Source organism: Gallus gallus, chromosome 3, assembly GCF_016699485.2.
Source record: "Gallus gallus isolate bGalGal1 chromosome 3, bGalGal1.mat.broiler.GRCg7b, whole genome shotgun sequence".
NCBI lineage: Eukaryota > Metazoa > Chordata > Aves > Galliformes > Phasianidae > Gallus > Gallus gallus.
In genome coordinates this window covers 66,683,342-66,702,708 of record NC_052534.1, presented here as the reverse complement: position 1 = coordinate 66,702,708, position 19,367 = coordinate 66,683,342, and the positions used below count along the sequence as shown (strand labels likewise).

The 19,367-nt window shown below is 40.7% G+C and overlaps 1 protein-coding gene across 4 annotated transcripts in view; it reads left to right on the top strand.

Moving 5' to 3' along the window:
- The window catches only part of LOC101748060, an 89,638-nt gene that overhangs the window by 36,370 nt on the left and 33,901 nt on the right, over nt 1–19,367 (top strand). For all 4 annotated transcript variants that reach the window (XM_040698330.2, XM_040698332.2, XM_040698329.2 and 1 more), the window contains exons 20-27: nt 105–307; nt 5,786–5,941; nt 7,005–7,095; nt 8,117–8,254; nt 10,979–11,133; nt 11,775–11,886; nt 13,622–13,671; nt 14,834–15,007. In XM_040698330.2, coding sequence (XP_040554264.1) covers nt 105–307; nt 5,786–5,941; nt 7,005–7,095; nt 8,117–8,254; nt 10,979–11,133; nt 11,775–11,886; nt 13,622–13,671; nt 14,834–15,007 — 1,079 coding nt within the window. The remainder of the gene's footprint in view (nt 1–104; nt 308–5,785; nt 5,942–7,004; nt 7,096–8,116; nt 8,255–10,978; nt 11,134–11,774; nt 11,887–13,621; nt 13,672–14,833; nt 15,008–19,367) is intronic.

Below are 19,367 nucleotides of genomic sequence, written 5' to 3'. Positions count from 1 at the left end.
TACTCCAGAAAAAGGAGAATAGACCCCTAAAGTATTCAAAGGCCTTTGTTGTCTGCATATGAATGACACCTGCATTAACCTTTTTTTTTTCACTTACCTTCCAGTTATTTGCAGAGGTACTCATAGAGGACCCTGTGCTGGTGCAAGAGATTGCTTTGTCACTATTAGAGATGGGAGCAAATGAAGGAAGAAAAGAAGGTAAAGCAAGGCAGCTCTTTGTCCTGGATTCATTCTCCATGCTCCTGGAACTGATCACGCTCCGGCATCGGTTGATCGAGGTGGCAACAGAGAGTGCACGGTTAGCCAGGTTGGTGGACTGATAGTACTGGTTTAGCTATGAGGATGTGAGAGAGGCAGTTTGTCGGGGAAAAGTAAATCCTTTTAAATTGATCAGATAGTATAGGTGGAAAAAGTCAGAGAGAGAGCACCTGCATTTGTGCTGTGGAAAATATTTTTATCTAATATGTGAAAAGAGGGTCTGTCTGGGGTTTACAAGATGTTGATTAGTTTCAAAAGCTGAGAGACAAATCAAAGCTTGACAGAACAGGCCCTTTGCCCAGTGAAAATGGGAGTCCTGTGATTCTATGAAATTTTGTCAAAAGACAGAGGAGCAAAAGGAATTTACTGGTTCAATGAACACAAAGATACAGGTGATTGTCTTAATCACCTTCTTATCATAGAATCATAGAATGGCCTGGGTTGAAAAGGACCACAATGATCGTTGAGTTTCAACCCCCCTGCTATGTGCAGGGTTGCCAACCACCAGACCAGGCTGCCCAGAGCCACATCCAGCCAGGCCTTGAATGCCTCCAGGGATGGGGCATCCACAACCTCCTTGGGCAACCTGTTGCAGTGTGTCACCACCCTCTGTGTGAAAAACTCCCTCCTAATATCTAACCTAAACCTCTCCTGTCTTAGTTTAAAGCTGTTCCCCCTTGTCCTATCACTATCCACCTTTGTAAACAGCCATTCCCCATCCTGTTTATATGCTCCTTTCAAATATTGGAAGGCCACAATGAGGTCTCCCGGGAGCCTTCTCTTCTTCAAGCTAAACAAGCCCAGTTCCCTCAACCTTTCCTCATAGGAGAGGTGCTCCAGCCCTCTGATCATCTTAGTGGCCCTCCTCTGAACCTGCTCTAAGAGCTCCACATCTTTCCTGTACTGGGGGCCCCAGGCCTGGACACAGTACTCCAGATGGGGCCTCACAAGAGCTGAGCAGAGGGGGACAGTATGAACAGTATTATGAACAGTATTACAATATAACAAAAATCACATAGGAAGTGCACACAAGCTTTGTTCACTACTGGAAATAGGAGAGCATAAATATTGTCCTGGATGTACTGATCCTTGCAGAGATAGTAAAATATTCTAAACAAAGGAAATCAGTGTCATGCATTTAGGAAATTATCACATAAGCTGGAGGAAATGACAATTTGTACAGGGAGACAAAGAAGATAAGGACTGAGCTAAAGGGGAGATCTATCCTCTCTAGGATAGTGTTGACCTGCTGTCTTGGATGCAAGTTATTACTGAAGTTCTCCTTTCTCAGCTCCATATTATCTCAGATTTTTATTAATGAGTTAAGTAGAAAGTATAAGAGCATGTTATTAAAATCAGGACATTAGAGTGCTGGAAGACAAAAGTGATACAGAAAATAAATGAAATCTCTTACAGGAAGAACTCATAGTTCTAAGGTATGAAGTAGTAGGAAGGAGATAAACATCACTAACACAAAGCTTAAGGCTATGCATAATAATAGGAAATTCTCCTGTGAACTTCTTTGGAAACAACAGAGGAGGAGGAAGAACTGGGTGTATAGCTGGCAATTGAATGACTACATATTGCAACTGTGATGGGGGAGGAAGTCACGATATCCTACTGTGAATCAGGCAATGAGTTTTCTTTTCCATGGAGATCAGAACTGATGCCTTTTATGTGATTCTGGTGAGGTCTCACCTGGATTATTAAGTATAATTTTGAGATTTATGTTCAGGAAAGATAAATGCAGAATGGAATGGAAGCAGAAATGATCTAATAGGATGATGAGGGGAAACAGAGAATGCATTTTACAGAAGTAAATGAAATATCTTGGCTTGTTTGTCCTAGCAAAATGAAGTCTGAGAGAAGATAATGATTTTCTCTATAAATACATTGGGAAGATAAGCATTGGGAATGGAGAGCAGCTATTTAAGGCCAATTTTGGCAGCAGAACAAATGGATCTAATCACTGTGAATAAATTTAACTAAAAATTAAAAGGAGATTTCTAAGAATCAGACAACAATGTTCTGGAACATAAAGAGTGGAGGGCAGAAAATGAACATAGTTTTAAAACGTAGCTTAATTCACGTATGAAAGGATTTGTGGGACGTGATTTCATGCAATCGCAAAGTTGTGTGTTTTGGACAGATGACACTTCAGTCATATTTTCCCTTTATCTCAACTCTTTCTCCAGCTTTCCTCTCTAAAATGTAGACTCCAAATAAAAGAAGTCAGAAGCATTTATTTTCAGCAGCTAAAAACCTAGAGGTATCATGAAATCATAGAACCATATCATAGAATGGGTTGGGTTTGAAGGGACCTCAAGGATCATCAGAGTCCAATCCCCTGCCATGATTAGGTTGGCCAGGGCCTCATCCAACCTGGACCTCCAGGGACAGAGCATCCACAACCTGTCTTGGCAACCTGTCCCAGCACCTCACCACTCTCTGAGTGAAAAGCTTCCCCCTGACATCTAATCTTAATCTCCCTTCCTTTAGTTTAAAACCATTCCCCCTTGTCCTATCTACCCATGCAAAAAGTTTATTTCCCTCCTGTTTATAACCTCCTTTTAAAGTTTGGAAGGTCACACTGAACACTCTCTGCTACCTCAACCTGTCCTCACAGGAGAGGTGCTTCAGCCCTCTGATCATCATTGTGCTCCTCCTTTGGGCCCTCTACAAAATCTTGCCTCTGTTGGGGTGCTCAGACCTGGAGGCAGTACTCCAAGTGGGGCCTGACGAAGGCAGAGTAGAGGGGGACAAGCACCTCAGTCGCCCTGCTGGCCACTCTTCTAATGCAGCCCAGGATACCATTGACCTGGGCTGCAAGTGCACACACTGCTGGATCATGTGATGTTTTTCATCTACCAGGACACCCAAGTCCTTCTCAGCAGGGCTACTCTCAAGGAGTTCTTCTCCCAGTTTGTATATGTATCTGGGATTACCCTGACAAAAATGCAAAACCTCACACTTTGCTTTGCTGAACCTCATTAGGTTCACATGGGTCCACCTTTTGAGTTTATCAAGGTCCCTCTGGATGGCATCCCTTCCTTCTGTTGTATCAGCTGCACCACTCAGCTTGGTGTCATCATTCATGTGAACCACAACCATGCAAACTTAGTTTGATAGAAAACCTATTTTTTCTGTTCATAACTCTCTTCCATTAAAATAAGTTTTTGAACATCTCTAATTTGATATCTAGAACTTTCTTGAACAAACTCATTATCAACTTAATTTTCTTCAATGCAAGTAATTCCATGAAGCATGAGGGTCTCATTTCTTGGCTATTTGTGTTTCTTGTTTGAATTATCAGCTTTCTAGTAAAATACAAATTCTAACTAAACTTATTACTCTGGTTTGGTTATCTCTGTGTTCCAATGTTCATACATGCTCACACATATATTTTCTGGTAATTAATAACGAGTACGGTTATTGTGCAACTTTTCATTTAGCTGGAAAATCAATATCAAATCACCTTTTTTTTTCTTGAAGCCTGTAAGAACTTAATATTTCAAAAACCATGTCTCCATGTCAGATTTCATTGGTGCTCACCAACTGATTTAGAAGTTATCTAGAGGAGATAGATGAGCTGACGGATTGGTTATGTGGTTGCATTTGTTTTGTGAAGAAGGCTAAGACCCACTCACCTGAGGTGACATACTTAGAAATCTCTGAAAGGCAGCAGGAAATTGTCATTTTTTCTGGAAAAGGATGGGAATTCAGTGGAAAGTTATGTCAAAAAGTAAGATTTCATGATGCATATGCAAGGTCATTAAGCATAACACTATCTTCATTTAATAGAAGATGATTAAGTCAGCCTAAATATCAGTATAAACATACATATTTTATTCAGGGTGACATTTTGAGGGGCTATTTTTACACCCTCACATGATATGATGAAGTTCACTGTTCATTATATTATCAACTGTTAGGGACTCAGATTGAGACTGAAGCATCAGAAAGGCTGCTAATCTTTTTCCCTGCTGTGCAGAACAACATAAAATGAGTGCACATACATTTATTGATTCTTCTGTCTCGTACTATAGATTCCACCAAACTTTAGGGAGATTTGCAAGAATTACTCCCATTACTTGCCTATCTGTTCATTCCTGAAGCTCCTTTCTGTCTATAAGTACACATTTAAGTTGTATGCACTATTCCTGATAGCCCTTGTGACTTCTCTTTGATCCTCAGTTTTTCAGTCTTCACCTTCCATTATCTGATGAAAAAGAAAAAGGACATCCTTTGGTACAACTGAACAATGCCAATTTAGTCTGAATTTTGCTTCTCTCTCTCTCTCTTTTTTTTTTTTTAATATGTTCACCTTTTTGATCTTTCCTTTTTCTCTATTTTTTTTCCTTTGCACAGTACTAGTAAGCTTATCTTGTGTATTGCTGTTTGTGCTGTAAAGGCTACCCATGTGTTTGTATTTTGTTACCTGTGCGATCAGTATTTGTAGTCATTACAGAGGGTTTTGTTCAACCTTAGAGCTGATTTGTATAATTACTGATTGATGTGCACGGTGTCTTCCATATCCTATTTTGTCTTCTGTCCTTTTCTTTCTGAAACTTTGCAGGCAGATAATTTTATCTATTTTTATAGAACTGGGAGCTGTGACTTCTGGGTCCTATTTGTGTCTTTATCACATTCTCACACCATAACTTCTCTGCGACCTGTTTTCTTGATTGATAAAACACCTTCCGGTAGATGCTAGCAGGAAGCAAGGGATTATCTTATTCCTTTGCAGTCTGTTTCAAAAAGAAAGTTTCTCTTTATACCATCTTCTTATACTATATGAAGAGAGGGATCACAGATCACATCAGTGTTTTGGTGGTTTTGCATCTGAAGGAAGAGATTGATAGATCCCTAGGGAGAGAGTATAGACTGTGCCCAACTTCAGGCAGCTGGGGCTTTTGAGCTACTAGATGCATCTAGACAACATGTTTACTGCCTGCTGGTTGATTGCCCTGGTCATTTGTTGAACTGCAGAGATACTGTTGGGGTTGTGTCATACTGAGGGCTTCTAGAATAAAGCTTTCTTAAGTTATAAAATTGCTATTTTCGTCGTAATAACATGTCTGAGTTCTGCTTGGCTATTGAAACTTCTCTTGCAATCTGCCCTCCTAGTTTCTAGCCTAAAGCTGTATTCTTCACCTCTGTCAATCCCTTCTAAATAGAACATTTAGCACCTTTCCCTTGATTTTTCTATATAATGTCGTAGACTCTCGACTTACTGTCCTCTGTTTGTAAGCCCAAGTTCATATATATAAGTCCGTAGTTCAGTCTATGCTGATTGAACTGTCAATATTAAACAAACATCAGCTCTCAGGATGGAAAGCTTGTTTGCTGTAACACTTGAGGTGCCTACAAACATTTAAAGTTGAATGCAGGTTTCTTCTTGAAATGAACCTTCTGAACTTCTGAATGTAGATTTCTAAGCAAGCATTACTTAAGCAGAGAGAAAATTTGTTTTTGAAATGCATCCACGTTTTTGTGTTTTCTAGTTGTTGTTGTTTTTCCTTTCTAGCTTATATAAGGCTTTTGCAATGGAAGCTGGTTTTGGGGAGTTCCATTTGTATCTGAGGCCAGTGCACTTTGAATTTGCTCTTCACAAGGAGAAAGCAGACCATCTGCCACCAACTTTTATTACCTCTCTCCTGGAAGATGACAGCTGTGTTGACAGGTAGACTGAACTTTGTGTTTCAGAGGACATGGTCTTTTTTAGATTGAATGTGATCAAGTCTTCAAATAGATTGGGCTCGAATATAAAAACTTCAGTGCATAAAACATACAAAATTATTCAGGTAGGAAATGTAAAATGCCACATGATTTGTTTTCTTTTTCTATAGAGTTTGAGATCAAGTATTTCTAATTTGAAGCCACTGGGCAGTGAAAGCAAGGAGGTACTGAATTTGAGTGCAACTGTGGCAATTTTCAAACTAAAATGCATTCTCTTTAAAGCAAAGGATGCACAATAGGGAATCTCTACTCTTTAAGGAGTATGTTTGTATACACAAATACATGTACATACGCATATACACGTTTATATGTACACATACGCGCTTTGTTTATTAGTGTGTGTTTTAGATCAAGCCTTAAGATGAAGAAAAGAAACAACTTGTGAATTTTCTTAGTAAATTTAGAAAGGGTATTCATGTCATCCCCATTGCTAACATAGGCAAAAGGGCTCTCTTTCTGTGTGTGTGTGTACCACTTGCAGTTGTGTGCTGTTACTTGCTTCCCATTATCTTGTGTGCATGCTTATCTGCTGCAGAAATCTGGCTGTTTCAACTAAGTTTGGTAATTGTAAGCAACCTGGAATGAAATTTCAGCTGTGAATTGCACTGTGGGCAGTGGTGAACATCAGAGCACAGGAGATAAGACAGCACAAAAAGGAGTTAGGAACCAATGCAAGACCAACAAGATATCATCGCAATAAGCAAGCAGATTTTTCACTGGTTTAGACCAAGCTCATCTAGGAGAAGCTGAAGAATCAGTGTAAATTCAACCACAAAACATCATGGGTTATAGTCTTTTTCTTACAAAACTACTTCCAAAAAGTAAAGCAACACTCTAAGATCACCAATTTTTGGAACTAGAATGACAGATTTCCTCATGTAATCTAAATGTACAGGGTAAATAAACAAAAAGTATTTCTGAACTAATCACTATCTTCCTTTCACCCTCAGTTTGGCTTCTTTCTGTGTCGTACTTTGTGTTTATAAAAAATCTTACTTCTGTTGCAGATATATTCCAAGTAGCTTACCATTAAGCATTCAAGAGATCGACAGTCATGTTGGAAAATTTAGTTTCAGGACAAGAGATGGTGTTATGCAGGTGAATTAATTAATTTGCAGGATAAGCAAAAAATATGTATTATGTTGCTATTTATTCACTGCATAGGTAAGGGCCTCAGTCATGTGTTTGCTAGATGCTATAAACTTCTCTATGCTTGGTCTTTGAATGAAAATACTGTTTTATAATTAATTTCATGAAGTGATTTTTGCGTGGCTTAATTCAGGAATCCTTGCTGAGGTTAACCTCTTTAAGTCAACAAAGTTTTGTCTGAGGAAATGTATTAAACAAAGCAGGATGCATGTGTGTGGCTGTGTGCACATAAGGTAACAACACTAGATGTAGAGACTTCTCTAAAGGAAGAAAATGACTTTAGTCTTCAATGCCATCTTGTATACTCAGTCCTTTCCTCTATTGTATGAGTGTGTAAAACCAGTATTGCACAGTGCCAGGCCATGGAGCTTTCTTTTTCTGCTCAGGGAGGCAGTGGAATCACCATCCCTGTAGGTTTTCATGAAACATCCAAATGTAGCACTGAGGAGCATGGTTAGTGGGCATGGTGGCAATGGGTTGGCAGTTGGACTACATCTATTCCAACTGTAATGATTCTATCAAAATTCTATGATTCTTTAAAACTCTCCTCAAAATTTTCTTTTCACTAACTCACTCATTACCTGTACTCTGCAGCATGTAATTACAAATTTACCAAGGAAAATCAGATCTGTTTTATTTAATATCTACTCCTTTCCCAGACTGTTTGCATTTGGCTGCATGCTCTGGTAATACGGTGATTTGCAGAGCAGATCTGAGAATATAGCTTACTAAATACAAATGATTTAACTGTTTTCTCAATCTTTGCATTTAGTCATGTTTCAGTGATAACAACACATACGAATATAATAGAGTGCTCTCCCTTTCCCCCCTCCATTTTACTAAATTAAGCTGAAGTAATTCAAAACAAAGTGATGTCTGTAAAGCAACTTTCCTTCAAAACTGTAGAGACAATGCCTAACAAATACTTCATGCATAAAATGAAAATATTTTGCATTTTCACTCTCCTTAGCTCTTGTGCCCATCTGGAATAAAGAACATGCAACTTATCCTTGCCTGCCAGGTCATCCAGAAAAATGCTCTTTTAGCAGCTGTTCAGCAAGCCTCCTTTTGTTACCTGGTCCAGTTTACTCATTCCCTGGACATAAAGGTTAGTAACATCCTCCTCCTCAAATTGCACTATTAACGAGTTTTGTCAGACTTAGCCCAAAGAAGGCACCTGTTAATCCTGCTTATAATCAATTGCATGGTAATCCTGTGCGACACTTGGAACAGCATCACCGATGACTGAAGGAACTGCTGTGATTGTCTATTAGCATATGACATAAAAATAAATGGTGTCACATCAGTGACTTTATTTAAAGTCTATTAGTTGGGTAAGTGATGAAGCATAGCTAAAAATATACCTCAAGGTAGGTCTGAAAGAGATTGGAGATGAATTGGATTCAAAATGCACTGATTAAATCTCATAACCTGTAATATGCAGAAAGGCTAGCAATCACAGTTCGACCTTGAAATATGTACTTTTCTGGGATGGTGATACCATCATCTCCTGCTGTTTTCATTTTTCCTGTCTTCTGAAAATAGAAATATGGTCAACACTCTTTCAAATGGGAAATATTTATGTCAGCCTGATGCCATAATGTTGGTTTAAAAGAAATCTGCTGGGTCACCAGCCATTACTCTTCCTCATCTTACATTAGGCGTCATCTTATGTTTCTTATGTGAGCCTTGGGTGCTGCCCTTGCTTCATACATGATACATTGATGTAGAGCCCTGTGGTGCATTTTTTTATGCAGGTATTTCTCTTCCAGAGATGGCAGTGATGAGCTAAGCAACCTTGTATGCAGTTTTGAACTTCTAAGGAGATTCTTTAGGTCTTCTCTTGCCTTTTCTGTACTTATATTGACATCTCTTTCCATGCTCCTTAGGACACACTCCCTGAGTCCTGTCTTGTCTTGCATCCATATGGTCCCTTGTCACCTGGCAGTATCCTCAGCCCTTTCCTGTATATCAGAAGTGCCTGCGTTTGCTGTATAGCTGGGCAAGAAGTTTTTGGCAGGTTCGTAGCTGTGTACACGCTGACTGCCAGAAACCCAGTGGGAGCTGAGCAGGCCAAGTAAAATGGCTAGTGATCAAATTCTCCTTGCCTTTTCCATGGGGAAGGGTGGTTCCTCTCTAACTGGATGTTGATTTTGCAAAACTGGAAGGAACTTTACACCATTCAGACTTCTTCTATCAAATGTATTTAAAATTAGGCAGAGGATTCAAAAGTTCTTAGAGATATATTGAACAGGCTAAGGGAACAAAGCTAAAACTTCTCCCACGTGACTAGTTTCTTAGTAAGTTTAAAAAGGACAAATATACTTTATCTTGGCTCCCTGTTGTCTCATTTTGGGTCATTCAGAACTGTGTGGGGAGAAAAGGAAAAGATATATTATGCTATTGTTACTTGCAAGCTCCTGAGCACGAACTGCCATTCCTAGAGAAATACATAGTGTATAGTTCCATTATATTTTTTTTCCTTACACGTAAAAGTGCTCCTAAGGCCAAAACTCACCCCAGAGATTTTAAGCTTCTTAGAACAAACTTGTTTTATGGCTGCATAGTTTGTATCCTGCTCTAACACAAAGGAGGACAGTTATTCGTCACTATGCAGCAGAGATCCATCATCCCAAACAAGCTGAGGTCTTGACGGCTGCCCAGGAAACTGCTCAGTATGATGCTGGCAAAGCTGTCTCCATGTTGCTGAGCAGGAACCCTTTACACAACAGACTGTTCTTGTGGAAATCTGGGCAGCACCCAGGCTACATCCCTGGCACAGCTGGCTGCGCAGCCTCCCAGGGCTTTTTTGGACCAGCTTGTTGGACTGAAGAGGCCATGGTCTAGTTGGTCCCTGGTTTCCATTCCTTCTCAAGTGTGAGATTTTCTAACCAGATCTTGTAGCACTGAAATCCTCTGTGGAACTGAGCAGCTCCAACCTTGGTTTCTTTCCCAAATCAATCACTGATTCTTTTGTCAGAAATGACAGTGCCCAGGTCGGTCCATTTATTTCTAAGGCACATTGTATATTCCATGTGCACAGTGAAGCAGGAAGAATCATTCTTCAGGTAAGAAGTCAGTTTTTTGCTAGAACAGAGCAGAGATGTTCTTGATCAGGCCCATTGGCAGGCTAGCATTACTGTGAGTCAGGACAGCACTTAGTTAGGAGAAGGAACTCAACAAACTCTCAACATGTGGCTTTTTTGTATTTTTCTTTCTTCTGGTTTCTCCCTACTCCAAAGACAATAATTTTTTGTTTGCAGGGGAAGTGTGCTTTTTTAGCTTCTTTGCAACTCATAGGGAAAACCAGAGAAATCTGGACCATGCTGTGCCACTTTTGAAATCAGACTTTAATAACCTAGAAAACTAACACTTGTTCCTTCTTGAAAATTAGAATTGTGGTTCTGTTGTTTGGTTTTTTTTTTCATAAATATGAGGAATTTTCTTAGTTTCCTTCATAACAGGATCTATTGGGAATGCTCAAGGGGAAGCAAAGTCATTTCCCCTACAGGCAGTGTGGGTATGGACCTATTTGTACATATTTGAAAAAGCAAATATTTGGGAGTGTTCATATTTTATTTGTAGCTGATTGGATGTCAAGAATGTTGTCTAATTTATTAATAGAGTACTGCCTGTGACTGTGCTGCCTCTACAGCTTCATTATGCCTGTGTTCCATGAGAAATGTTTCTTTTCTGCGACTTTCAGTGATCCCAGTGAGTTATTATACCATAAAGTTAGGGTAAATGAGAGCATGCAGAATTGCAAATCTACCTTGAAGAGTTGCCATTCTTTATGAGAGCAAGCACAGAATTTATATTCTTGATATTTTAGGAAGGAAATGTGAGTCTAACAAGTCAGAGCAGTTCAGCAAGTGGAAGAAATTCTGTATCTGGGAGCCAAGCAGAGGATCAGCTTCTGCCAGCAGCCACACCAGCCACATCATTTTCTCCTGGGCGTTCTTCATATTTACACCCAGCCTTTCACAGGTATTTGTTACAGACTGGCCAAGCCCTATCACTGATAGGGTTTGGTTTGGTGTATGTGCGAATCCAGAGCACATCATGCTTTACATTCCACTGGGTTGTGGCAGTAACAAAACGTAATTATGTGCTTTCAATCACAAGGACACAGTCCCAGGCACCCCACTTCTTGGAGTGGACCAGTCTGAGCATTATGATCCTTTAACCATACCCTATCAATGGGACTCAGACTTAACATCAGATCCTATGGAGATCACCTGTTGTTTAAAGGAGGAAATCCAAACATATTGTGGGGTTTTCTAAACATCAGTGTCTTAACTCTTGACAACATTGCAAAATTATGAGAAATATTAAGTGGGCCAGAATACAGCCATTTAATACTATGCTACTTCTCATGTAGAGCAGAGCCTGGTCTTCATGTTCATGTGCCCACATACTCACTCCCAGGGCTCACATTGTCCTTGGTAGCTGCTCCAGAAAATCTAGTGCATTTATATCTGTTATGTATAATGAGCTGGTAAAATGAATAATGTTAGAGAAGTTGTGTCTAATCTAACAAAGTCATTTGAGTAGTTCAAGTGGCAGTTAGGAGCTAACCTTTTGAGAGGGGATTCATGCCAGCTCTCATGCTCTTTTTCCCTTGTCAGGCCTCCAGAAGCCTTTGTTTCCATTCAGCTGGAGAAACTAGGGCCCCGAGATATGATGCTGAACACTTTCATCCATAAGAAAGAAACACTGGGCAGCAGAATGGAAAACCCTGTAAGTACCTCAAGAGGCTTAGCCTTTTTGAGAGAGACTACTGATTCCTGGTGCATAGGCAAAGCAGTACCTTTGAGACTGCACTATACTTACTCTGAGCTTACTTACTCTGAGCTTACTTTAATGAGGAAGATATTCTGCTAAGGCACCCTTCTGAGCACAGACACCCCATTGTGATCACCTGCCTTATAATGCAGCTGCCTCTGTGGTCTAGGGAAATCTGCTGAGAGTCACTAGAGTTCCATTTGTTTCTCTGTGAAGGGGCTTTGGGGGTCAGCAACTACCTTGCAAGTGGCCAAGTACATGCGGGCTGTCTGAGCACTGACAAGAGCAGTTCTCGATGGCAGGTGGGGAGGAGGAGGAGGCTACAACGCTGGGACATGGTTAGGGTGTGCAGGTCAGGCTCAGGGCTGCAGCTTTATAGTGGCAGGAGTGAGTAACTTGAAGGCCCATGGGGAGTAGCTTTGAGGTGTGCTGCATGGAAGTGGAGGAGCGAGCCCAGCAGTTCTACTGTAGAGGCGGAAAATGGCAAATTTTCACAGAATCACAGAATCGTTAAGGTTGGAAAAAACCTCTAAGATTATCTAGTCCAACCGTCATGCCCACTAACCATGTCCCTGAGTGCCACATCTACATGTTTCTTGAACATGTTCAGGAATGGGGACTCCACCACCTCCCTGGGTAGCCTGTGCCACTGACTCACCACCCTTTCTGAGAGAAATTTTTGTATATTTAAGAGATACTTTATTTTCACCTCAGGGGTAGGCAGATCTCAACTTACGGAAGGTTGAAAGTACTCAAGAGAACCTTCTTCTGCTGTGCTGTTCCCTCGTGCTCTCCCATGGGTATGGCCGTGGGGCTCGTGACAGAGAGGTACATGACAAGCAACAGCAGTCTGCAATCACATGGCTAACTAAAGGCTGTGGTCACTAACAGGATTTGCTCACAGGCTATTTCCAAACTAAGTAAGAGGACAATACTGACTATAATAAGGAGGCAAATTCTGACTATAGTTATACTGGGTACAGAACTGTTCTTGGCTTTTATGCACGAATCACTCAACAGTGGTTCTAACTCGAGACAGACACTACATGAGGAAGGCTTCCTACCATAACTATTTCTAGCAGCTTTTTTAAAAATAATTATTCTATTTTAGAAGAGATTGAGAGAGTCATAGAAAATTGTATAAATACCATGATAGGCATAGATATGGCCTTTTGCACTCTTTATCCAGTGTCTAGATAAAGATGAAAACATGGATCCTGAATTAAGCTGCTTGCAATTCTGTATCTTTTGCTGAGTACATTGCAGATTAGATGTGGTCATTAAGAACTTAATAGGTAGTAAAAAGCAAACTCCTTCTGCACAGACAGAAAGTCAACAGAATTTATTTAGTTCAATGTAGTCATAACCTCATTCCCAACTCAGTAGGCAAGATGCGTGTATGAGGAAATAACTGTTAGCTGCAAACTCTTCTGGGAAATGTTGCACTAATTTTGAACAAAATTGGGTAAACCAGACTTGAATAAAATAATTCTGGATTTATTTACAAGACTGCCTTAAGTGTAGGCTTTATCTGTCACACTGGTTGAAATATTTCTGAACATTTATCCTCCTTACAGTTTTGGAATTATAATGCTGAGATATTTGTAATGTTGTAATGGAACAAGTAGTTTTAGCTTTGTTAGATTCCCAGCACATCTAAGTCCTACTTGAAAATATTTTCTCATTATAGGATGAAGTTCTACAACTGAAAAGAGACATTATTGCTGAATATTGTCTTAAGTAAGTATATCTGATATAGAGAATTACTGTATGTCAAGCATATAGTCAATTTATATCTGTTATAGATATTTCCATGCAAACACACCATGTTTTAAACATAACACTTGTTCTGGGGCTTTCTGTTTCATGTGGATAATATGAGCTTATGAACTTTCTTTTCAGAATATTATGAATATGCCCATAGGCCATTCTGTAAAATAAGGAAAATTAAAACACTTAGAGTGGTTTAGTGATCATGTTACAGGCAGTACAAGATGTGTTGCTGGATGAGGAGGAAATACGCCACTTAGTTTCTTCATAAAGGCAAAGGGCTGTTTACAGGGTAGTGAGTCAAGTGCAGAAAGGCCATGAAACTGTCAAAATTAGTGAAAATTATCCACAGTGCATAAGAGAATGAAATAGTGGTGATGTACTATCCTGTGATTTTCATCTACTTTGTAAAACAACTTGGAAGAAACTAGAGTTTTGGATAGAGTTTTCCAAGGAGCCCTGGAACAAGCTGCAAGTAGGGCAGCTGTTTCACAGTAAGTTTGGCAAATAAGGTAGACTCTTGGATTTGTAAGACATGTCTATTGCACTGTAAAATTGTACAATATAGGAAAGGGAAATTCTGCATGTCACTCTTTGGTTTCACAGACATGGACCAAATTGGGCAGGCTACCTCCTACCCTGGTACAGCTTATCTAAGATGTAGGTAAGGCTGAACAGATCAGTCTGGAGGTAGTGTTCAGCCAGGGCTGGACTTCCAGTGCTACTGAGTGATTGTGAAATCTGACTCATAGTCACAATGTCTAATTGCAGTTCTGCAATTAACTCATCACATTGCTTTTCTCCTTCCTGCTTCAGCTTCCTTATTGTTATGTAAGCAACAATAGCTACCACAAAGCAGTTGACGTATTAATTTGTGGATGCTTCTAGAGCATTGTAAAGACATCTGTCTGATGACGAGCCAAAATTTTATTTGGGTCCTAAATACCACTTTAGGGATTTTTATCCCTCTAGTTTTCTTAGTATGGAAGAAACATAGCCTGTAATTTTTACTGTAGAAGATGCAAAGGATGTCCTTACAGAAAATATTAGGTTCAACAAAGATAGTACTTATCTGGGAAGGTGATGCCCTGCACAACATTGTATACTATAATCATATATTACATCTTTTTAGGATGAATCAGCGTGTGTCCCAGCACGCCCTGCGAGGTCAGCTCATTGCATTCTACAATAGCCTAAGAAGCCTCTTGGATGATTTCCCTGTTGTCAGAGACAAATACTTTATAATTGGACTCTCTCAAGGAAAAAAAGAGCAAGAGTTAAAGGAAAACTTTGCAGCTGATCCCAGGTTTGTGTCATCTTTGAAAATGTGTTTCTGGGGGCCAGAGCCCTCGATCAATGCATACTACTTAGCAAATGTGAATGAATACATATTTGTATGGCGAATGATAGCCTAAGGGTGCCCAGAGCAGCGTGCTCTGCCAGACTGCAAGCAGTTTAGATGGACAGAGAATGTGCACAGTCATTCTCCTGCAAAAGCTGGCATAGAAAGGAGGAAAACCTCAGAGATGTTCTTGCCTCTAGTACCAAAACTGTATTTAATGGAAAACAAGTAGATGATTGCATTTTCAGGATGAAAATGCTCTGCTTCAATGATTAAGTATATGTATTGAAGTTATTGTCCTACCCTTTAATTTTTTCTTTACTTAAGATTGAAATGAAAACTGTTAGTAAGTCAGTAACAGGCATGTGACTTGTCAGAAGTTAGGGAGAGAAAGAGCACACTGGAGACAAGGGTTTGACCTTAAATCATCTGCTGCTTTCAGAAGAGACGTTTGTTTGGCCATGTTACAAGGATCTCCTTCCTCAAAACTTAGGCAAGCCCTTTTGCTGACTGCATGTCAGTCTCTGAGATGACCAAGTTAGCACCAGCCAGCAGATGATTTGGGATGTGAAAGTAGTCGCCCAGTACACTGGTTTTGCTCTTACTCATCTTTTCCCCAGCAATTGAGAGGCTCGGTAGCAAGCACAGAAATGAATATTCGTTAATGTTCAATCAAGAGCTTTAGTTCTGATAACAAAGCTTGAGAATGTGCTTACATGTCAAACAAATCATAAAGCATGGTTCAACCCAGTATTTCACCAGAAGATTGTTGACATCTCCCATCTCAGTTGTAGGTTTTTGGATATATACCAGCCTTAGGTAGCCCGGGTTTCTAGTTGCTGGGGAGTAGCCCCACCACAGTCTTGAGATGCAGGTCTTTTGTTTCTATTATTTGCCGACTTTCATTACGTGTTGTCTAAGGCACTGCCTTTTGTACTCCCATCTCAGATATCCTCAGAGGCTTTTAAGCTCAACAGAATTTTGCATACAATCACAGAATGTTGTACATAGGCCATATAAAAGACAATTCGTTTTACAAAGAGCTGTCTCTGAACATGGTACCAAAGCATGACAGTAATCCTAGAAGCAAGCTATTTTACTGGACGTATGTTCCAAGCTCAGGCTACCCCCCACCCCCAGTGCATTCAGATGGTTCAGAGTGACAGTTCATAGTTACACTTCTCTGAACTCATTTGGGAGTTAGAACCAAGAAAGGTTCCTTGTCACAGCAGCTGTTTTGTTTGCCAACCTAGTTTATTAGCAAGGACTAAATCAAACATGACTTATTTGCTCAGAGGAGCTGAGTTTGGCTGCAGAACCTGTAGATCTATAACCTTTACCCTTAATGTCTAAGAATACCTACAACTCCTACTGTCTTTGTGCTACCTGCTACACCTGGGACATCAAGCAAAGAAGGCTATGGTGCATTTCAGGTGTATTCATCCTGCAACAGAGAAGAACTGGAGGAACATCGTCTCTGGTGGGATATCCAACATCACGTACTCTTATCAGAGAGTGGCTTGTGCTTCTTGGTCCTGTAACTTTTCATCAGCAAGTAAATGGTTCGATGCACTGGAATACTTTACAGGATTATACTACTACAGTGCTTCAAAAAGGGCAATACCAGCATTTTAACTTGTAACACAAGTGAAATGCAAACCCCTTACTGGAGGCAGTTAAAGTGGAAGTGCTTGGAAAGCAGCTGTTACGGAGATGGCTGCAACATGCCCCTGGCAGCTACTCAACCTCACTCCTGCCCTGGAAAGAACAGAAATGGGCGTTTGTGCTAGAAAGTCATCTTAGAGAGCTGCAGGGAGCTGTAGGAGAGGCTTTAATTAAAAGTGGATCCTGCCCTCTCAGCCCTTCTGTGCTTTTTTCATCCCCGCCTTATCAGTTACTACTGGTTAATGTTTCATTTTCTGTTGCTGTTTAACAAGAGCTAAGAAGTACTGTGTAGACAGCAACTGTCAATTAGTTATAATGAAAGCAGAAATTTGGCTTCCATCTTGCCTGCATTTAGAAGGTTGTTGTGGGACATTAATTCAGTTGCTTTCTTATCTTCTAAGCAATCTCAGTGCTGCCTGCTTTTGTGGCTGCTGGTCACTTGGAGCAGGTTGTGTGTTCTCCATCCCTCCCAGTGGGAAGGGGCAGCAGATGGGTGGGAGAAATGTGGATGTAGAGTAGGGGAAGGTTGTTCAGTGCAGTGGTGGAGGCAGACTGATGTGGAGCGAGGAAGGGGGGGAAAAAAAAGGAAAAGTGTAATGGAATAAATAACAAAGCTTCTGGAAAAGATGCAGAAGAAATGAGAATAGAAATACTTATAATGAAAATCTATTTCTATATCTGTACATTTCCAAAAGCCTGAAGTTCATTAATAACAACGGAAATGTTCCAGAAGAGCCCACCTATCTTGAGATACCTATTTTTGATAAGGCTCCCCAGAGTGTCTACTGGTGCTTTAAAGGGACGAGTCATCCATCTGACCTGTTTAAGATCCATATGAGTTGTGTCCTAGCAATGCCTCTGGCTCTCTCCAGCAACTCATATGGTAAAGGGAGGTGCTCATATGATAAGTGGCTACATTTGACCAGGTGAAGCCCCTTGTCCTCCGGATTCTGCCATCTCCCATTGCAGGGCCCAGATGTAGTGAGATGAAGAGAGGGCTGTGGGTACCTTCCCTGTGCCCACCCTCACCAGGATACCATGCATGAGCAGTACTGAGAAAAGGGCAGGAGTGCTCAGGTGCAGTGCAGGTCTTATCTTACAGAAGGTAATGAAAGATTCCCTCAGCAGGTGCTGTCCTAAAGGTAACTGTAGGAAGCAGGAAGAAAGAGGAAAACGTGGTGCTGTGGTTTTGTGCAGCAGTACCATCCTGTCCTTTCCTTCTCTCAGCCTGTTTCTTTGTTCCTAGATTGGCATAAAAAAATTCCCAAACAACTAGGTCACAGTTCTTAGCCATACACTTTTAGACGCCGTAGGATCTGTGTGACCAAATATAGTGTATCTTGGGTTTGTTTTTTAGGCTTTGTCTGGGATTATGTTATGTTCTCCTGACAGATGGTTTAGGTTGGAAGGGAAACTTAAGATCATGTAGTTCCAACCCCTCTGCTATAGGCAGGGACTCCTCCCTCTAGACCAGGTTGCTCACAGCCCCGTCCAGCCTGGCCTTGAATGCTTCCAGGGAAGGGGCATCCACAACCTCTCTGGGCAACCTGTCCCAGTGTCTCACCACCCTCACAGTAAGGATTTTCTTCCTAATATCTAGTCTAGTGTTGCTGGGGTTGGCAGCTCCTGGGTTCACATCGGTGCTGTGAGGTGTCCTTATTTTCCTCCTGGAGAAGCAAGGTGCCAGGGCCACATATCACTGGGCTCCATTGCTGCCATGGCTGCAGAGAAGCCCCCGTAATTAGCATGGTGTGGTGGAGCAGCATGGCAGTGGTGACAGACTCCAGCCCTTGTCCCCTTGAGTCTGTGAAGACAGAACACATCTGGGCAGCAGGTGTGCTTCTGCATCCGTGTTTGCTCTCCTGGTATCATTTACAGGCGGTGATGTCAGGAGGAGGAAACAGAAATATACAGTGTGAGTGCTGCTCTCACTCCGAAAAGCATCACTTGCAGTTTCCTTAGGTGCAGTTTGTGCTTATCATTCTTCTGCAAAAATTAGTGAGAGCCAGCTGGTTAAACAAGTCCTGCCCAAATATAATTGCCGTGCATACAACACAGGGTGTTTAACCTTTTGTTACTCCATCCCACCTAAACCAAAGATCTGTTTTTTCACATTCAGCTTTACTTTTCACAGACAAAAGAGAAAAATATATATATCAAGATTTAAAACTCTGTGAAGCTCACTTCAGAACAAGCTGAGCTTAATTTCCAGACTGAATTTATGTCTCATTTCAGAATGTACTGGCTGCACATTGTACCTCATGTACAAGAAATGACACCTTGTATATAAAAACAGGGGAGTACATTATTCCTATAATAAATGCATTTGAATATCTTCTGGGAAAAAAAAAAATAGACTGGCTGCCTACTAGTAACTGCACATTATTTGTTTAAAATAATTATCTAGGTGTTTAATGTACGCCTGCTGCTTTGCCTTATCTGTCTCCCATTCTGCAGAGCTGAAGCGTGTATCTGGGTAAGAGGCTCTGAGTGCCCTACATGGAGCAGCTCACATCCCAGCTTTATAAATTAGATGTGCTTGTCACTATCTGGGGACTAACTTCTTTTTGACATGGTGGGAGGGGGCACGGCTCTGATAAATCAATGCTTTATAATTTTGAAGAGGACAAAGTAAGGGAAGTGAGGCAAAACAACTCCA